This window comes from Equus caballus, chromosome 3 (assembly GCF_041296265.1).
Source record: "Equus caballus isolate H_3958 breed thoroughbred chromosome 3, TB-T2T, whole genome shotgun sequence".
NCBI lineage: Eukaryota > Metazoa > Chordata > Mammalia > Perissodactyla > Equidae > Equus > Equus caballus.
This window is the reverse complement of record NC_091686.1, coordinates 123434007-123440006: the sequence shown is the minus strand read 5'-3', so window position 1 is coordinate 123440006 and position 6000 is coordinate 123434007. Positions and strand designations below refer to the sequence as shown.

Below are 6000 nucleotides of genomic sequence, written 5' to 3'. Positions count from 1 at the left end.
TTTAAAGGTTGGCACCTGAGCTAACAACTGTTGCCAATCTTTTTTTTTTTTTTTGGCTTTATCTCCCCAAATCCCCCCGGTACATAGTTGTATATCTTAGTTGCAGGTCCTTCTAGTTGTGGCATGGGGGATGCCACCTCAGCATGGCCTGAGGAGCGGTGCCACGTCCACGCCCAGGATCTGAACCAGCGAAACCCTGGGCCGCCACAGCAGAGCGTGCGAATTTAACCACTTGGCCACGGGGCCGGCCCCCTTTGCTCATTTCTTAATTGGTTTGTTTGCTTTTTTCGTGTTGAGTTGTAGACCGTATTTTTTATAAGTTTTCTTAGATTGCATTCTTCAGAAGCAAAACCTGAAATGGGGATCTTGTGCAAGTGATTTATTGAAGGAATGTTCTCAGGATAAGCTGAATGCTGGAATCAGGATAGGGCAAAGGGAAAAAACCATGTAAGTGGTCTATGCTGGAGATTAGGTTTTTTGTTTTTGGGGTTTTTTTTTGAGGAAGATTAGCCCTGAGCTAACATCTGCTGCCAATTCTCCTCTTTTTACTGAGGAAGACTGGCCCTGAGCTCACATCCGTGCCCATCTTCCTCTACTTTATATGTGGGACACCTACCACAGCGTGGCTTGCCAAGCAGTGCCGTGGCTTGCCAAACAGTGCCATGCCTGCACCAGGGATCCAAACCGGTGAACCCCGGGCCGCTGAAGTGGAATGTGCGAACTTAACCGCTGCTCCACCCAGCTCGCCCCTGGAGATTAGTTTTAGCCTCATCCCACAGGGGGCTCTAGAGTATGAATTGTCCTGCAGAGTTGGTCCTGCTTTGAAGTAGGGGAATCAGCCTTGTGTGCCCCTGGACCATAGTATTGGCTATGGGCTGTCCAGGTATGGAGGTAATCTCCTGGGCAAGGGCAACACTCTGGTGATAGGGGGTCTGTGGGACATTGGCACCTGACACTCTCAGCACCTGGAGAGGGGCCCACTTCCAGCACCAATCCAGAAAGGGAATCTGGGCAGGGCAGCAACGGTGACTACTAAGTCCACCCCTTGAACTGCTCATATCCACCTATTTCTCACATTAAGTTCACTCCATTCAGACACAGATTATTCAGTATTCTGATTGGTCACAGTATCTGGGAGAACGTCCAAGAGATGGGCAGAGGGATGAACTATAGCCCACCCTGCTGCAGTAGCCCTCAAGGCCACAATCAATACCCAACATCTCCCTTTTACACCGCCCACTCTAGATTTCTCTTCTTCATGGCTAGCACTTTGGCTCTTCTAGATGGTTCACCCCTGAGGGTCTGAGCTCCTTGGAGTCTGCCCTCATCAGGCCGTGTTGCCATACTTGCCTATTTACAGTTACTGGTTATGGGAGTAGCAAGAGATGCCCCACCCCTCCAAATGCCTGAGTGCCCAAAATATTCCTGCCTGCCTCCATCATGTGGCTGGTAGCCCTACATACTCACAATAATGAGTGTCAGTTACCCCAGCCATTGTGGTCACTCCTTTCTGTGCTTACTGGTCTACTGGCACAAGTTGTCCCAAGTGACCAGGTAGCAGATGTAGCTTCAACTTTACTGTGTCTCCTGGTAGAAGTGTCCTGTTTAATAGCCAGGACCTATAGGTTCACAGCACTTAATGTTGCAGAACAGGAAGCACAAATTCCTCAAGTGGGTCACTGGGTATTCTACCTATTAGGGACAAAGTCTTGTAAAATGGTTATTTATTGATACAGAGTATACACTCCTTCCTGGGGACAGCACTCCATCCTCTCATGATGTCATCTTCAAGTTGGAGCCTCAGCTGAGTCTTCATAGGCTAGGCCATCCCTCTAGCAAACCAGCGACTTCTGGATGGTGCAGCATGTGATAGGATGGTAGGTCCCTGGTCCTGTGCCCATTATCATATCTCCTTTGCCTTAGAGCAGGTCCTTTGGTGCCAGGCAGTTATGTGGGATTCCATGTCAGCAAACCAGATATTTAAGCCTTTGATAGTGGTGCTGGCTGAAGTATTGCAGGCAGAAAAGGCAAACCCACACCCAGATACATGGCAATCATGGTGAGCATGTGTTATTGCTTTTTTAGAACAGAGGGGATCCAATGTAATCATCTTGCCACCAAGGGGCTGGTTGGCTCCTCTGGGGGGCTCAACCTTGGTCATTGATGCTGACAGGTTAGACATTTGGCAGTTGCAGTAGCTGGATCAGCCTTGGTTACAAGGAGCCTCTGCTGTAGGGCTCAGGCATAGCCTCCACCCTGCCACCATGGCTACTTTGTTCATGAGACTATTGTGCCAGCATAGTGGTGGCAGAGCACAGATCCTGGCTGATGCCCATTGGCCGAGCCATTCTGTCCACTTGGTGGTTTGGAGCCTCTGTGGTGGATGCTTACTGGTGGACGTTAGCATGCAGTACAAAGATCTTCACCCTTTGTGCCAATTGCCATAGGTCCTTCCACATCCGTTTCTTGCTCAGACTTCTTTGTCCCTGAACTTCCAGATTGCTCCTTCCAGGCTCCTGACCAACCAGCTAAGCCATTTCCCGCTGCCCATGAGTCCAGGCCATGTCTCTCTCCACACAAAGCGAATGGCCATGTTCACCATCTGAAACTTTGTCTATTAGGATGATTTCCCCTCACCACTTTCTTTCAGGGTGACTGCTGAGTGGGGATACAGTGCAGCAGCAGGCCATTTTCAGCCCACAGCAACACTGAGACGACTTTCCTGTGAACCAAGCACATGCTTTTTCCTCCTCTGTCACCGTCTCACAGGGAATCCCCCTGAAACCCTAGGTGTGAGCTGAGGGAGAAATGTGAGAGCTACAGTGGTAGGAGTCTGGACCACTTCCCTCTGCACCTACATGAACCCAATCCTGAATCTATCACTTCCAGATTATGATGTATCTACCTGACTTTATGTCTTGATAGTCTGACAGAACCAAGTGATGGGCAGTTCTGGCCTCACAGTACTCTTGATGTTCTATAGGAACATTCATTTCTACCAGAGCCCAGTAACAAGGCAGATGTTACTTTTTGAGCTGCTTGGATCTGTGGGTTTGTAGTTTTCATCAAATTTGAAAAAAATTCAGCCATCATCTCTTCAAATAGTATTTCTGTCCTCCTCCCAACCCCACCTCCATTTTTAGGGACTCCAATTACACACATATTAGGCCTCTTGAAGTTGTCCTACAGCTCACTGGTCCCCTGTTCATTCTTTTCCAGGATCTTTTCTCTCCATGTTCCATTTAGTTTCTTTTTCCATGTCTAATATTTTACTATTCCATGTCCAATATTTTCCATGTTCACTAACATTTTCTTCTGCCGTGTCTAATCTGCTGTTATTCCCATCCAGTGTATTTTTCACCTTTGGAAGTTTGAGTTGGGTCTTTTTTATATCTTCTATGCCTCTACTTAACATGCTCAGTCATCTTCTACTCCTCTCTCCCTCCCTTCTTTCCTTCAGCAAGCCCTTACTGACCCCTCTTTGGGCCAGGCCTTGTTGCTAGGTGCAAGGGAAACAAGTGAATGAGACAGAATTGTGGAGTCTTGTCAGGAAAGCCTTTCGAGAAGAGTTAATGTCCAGGAGACCCTGAGGTCAGAGGTCACTATTATTCATAGACCCCATCCTTGACCCTTCTGTGGGCAAAGCCAAATAGGCCCCTGCTGGGAGGGGGGGCATGGGTTCCGCATTATTCTTCCACTGCCCAGCTTGGGCCTCAGCTTTCTATGGGTATAAAGGGAACGAGAAGCCCTGCCTGTTTGTCCCTGAACTTCCAGATTGCTCCTTCCAGGCTCCTGACCAACCAGCTAAGCCACTTCCCACTGCCCATGAGTTTTTTTGGCTCAGATGAGACAACAGGAGGCACCCTTTAGGGGAAGGTGCCGATGTAGTCTCTAGGCTAGCCAGGTCTCGTCAATGCCCCGGCCTAGACTCCTTCCCCGGTTCTGCGGAGAGGACCGGCACTTGTTCATCCAGAACCGGCAGCTCAGGCCCTGGCCACCACGCAGCTGCCCTGTCTGTGGAGCCTTATCAGGGTCCACAGGCCCCGCCATCCTAACCACACCCTGGCTGTCAGCCCGCCCCCAAACTCTGCCTGAGGCTCTGCCCGCCGCCGGGGGCTTCTGGACAGAGACCAGCACGGGGCGAGGCACGCGGGGGCGGGGTCCGCCTGCTGGAGGAGTGAGCGAGCGAGGCGGGCACTTGCGACTGACCCCGGCTCGGACAGCCCCCTGCCCGCGCAGGGCGTGGGACGGGACCGTTTAGTACGTCCTGCTGCGGATCCAGTGAATCTGCTGGCAGGCCTCCCCGAGCCTGTGCTGCGACAAAGAATGAGCGAACGAGCGGTTCCGGGTGAGGGGGCGGCGCTGGCACAGCAGACCCTGCCTGCTTCAGCGAGGAGGGCTGTCGGGCTCCACCAGTGCGCCGACGCTGCAGCCTAGCCGACCCTCCGCCGCCGGCGGGGCAGCACCGAGGCGGGTCTCAGCAAGCGCGCGTGGCCACAGGCAGCGGCCCTGCCCGCGCAGGCCCCGCCCTTCCCGCAGACAGCCAATCGCAGGGCGCGTTGCTGGGCGGTGCGGCGCGGGACGGGCCTACGGGGCGGCGCGTTGTTGGGCTGCTGCGCCGCCGGCCGCACCCAGCTTGGGCTGCTGGGGCAGCGCTGAGGGCTGAGGGGGCGGGGAGGCCGGGCGGGCCGAGGCTGCGGGCCGGAGTGCGCGCGGAGGACAGGGGGCGGAGCCCGAGCCCGAGCCCGAGCCCGAGCCGGAGGCCACGGGCGGCGGCCGCACTCGGATCTAGGAGCCCGCGCGCTGCTTTCGATTCCCCCCTGAGGTGAGGCCCGCTCGCAGGGCAGCAGCGGAGCGGCCCCAGGGCTGCAGGCCGGGCCGCGGGGCCTGCGGCGGCGGCGCCCGAGCGGCGCGGGCGGCTGGGCGCGGCGGGGGCTCGCGCGGGGGGCGGGGGCCGCGCTGGGCGGAGGCGCTGGCGGAGCTCGGGTCCGGCCGGGGGGCCGCCGTGGGAGGGTCGGCTGCGTTCGGCCGTCGGCCGTGACCGGGCGCGGAGGACGACGCTCTGCAGACCGTTCGCCGCACGGGCTTCTCGTGCGACCGCCGGGGCAGCTCGTTTCTGGGCTGGGCGGTGGGCTTCGGGGGTCCGTGTGGAAAAGGAGGACCCGGCCCGGACGCTGGGTGCGCGCGGGGCCCACGGCCGCCCGGTCCGTGCCCGGGGCGCTGCCGGCGCGAGGGCTGTGCAGACGCTGACCGCCGCGGCGCCGGGCCCCGCCGGCCGGCTCTCGTGGGCAGAGCGCCCGCTCCTGCCGGAGGAGAAGAGCCTCGGGCGGTGGTAGTCGGGGGTCCTGGAACTTCTCTAGAGAAGGAGCTGTTGGCGTCTTCGCCCCCTCCCCCCGCCTTTTCTTTCTTTCTTTTTCGTTGTTTTCGGAGGTGTAAGGGCCCCTGCCTTTAACAGTTATTTTTGCTGTTGTAATTCGTGGCTCTGGGTATTTTGCGGGTGATTTGTGTTCACTTCAGGCATGCCTACCTTGAAATAAATATTTTGGTTAACCTGAAACTGCCGGCGGTGTGACCATATGCTTTTATGCTTAAACGACATACATCAATTGTCATGTCCCTAAGCACCAAAAACATAGCTGATAGCTGTGTGCAATGCTGATGAGTTATTACAGAGAGGTTTTCTTGCGTGTGAAAAATTGATTGAAATCTTAACAGGGGTAGGAGATAGGCTGCTGAAAGGTCCACTGTGTCTCGTTTGCAGAACGCCTCGAGAGAGGCCCCAGTGAAGACGAGCAGGGGGGAGGGAGAGGGGAGGGCCTGTCAGCCGGAGGGGGGATTGTGTGGGGGTGGGGTTGTGAAAAATCGGAGTCCTTAATTAATGGGCAAGTGCCAGCCACGTGTAAGTTATTTTTTTTAAGTCCAAAATCTTAATGTACCCCTTTGATTCTGACTATGGGGAAGACAAGAATAAGTAAAGTTGTTTTGTAAGGAAGTGGATGA

At 55.0% G+C, this 6000-nt stretch overlaps 1 protein-coding gene across 13 annotated transcripts in view; it reads left to right on the top strand.

The window, feature by feature from the left end:
- The first annotated feature begins 4053 nt into the window (after nt 1-4053).
- The window catches only part of ADD1 (adducin 1), an 85317-nt gene continuing 83370 nt past the window's right edge, over nt 4054-6000 (top strand). For 5 of the 13 annotated variants that reach the window (XM_014738605.2, XM_070264025.1, XM_070264030.1 and 2 more), the window contains exon 1: nt 4673-4825. Coding sequence is in view for 4 of the 13 variants with exons in the window: in XM_070264026.1 (XP_070120127.1) it covers nt 4327-4348 (22 nt within the window). In the remaining 9 variants the exon portion in view is untranslated. Of the gene's footprint in view, nt 4349-4657; nt 4826-6000 lie in introns of those variants that run through there. The other 8 variants (XM_070264026.1, XM_070264032.1, XM_070264024.1 and 5 more) reach the window with 8 other exon arrangements.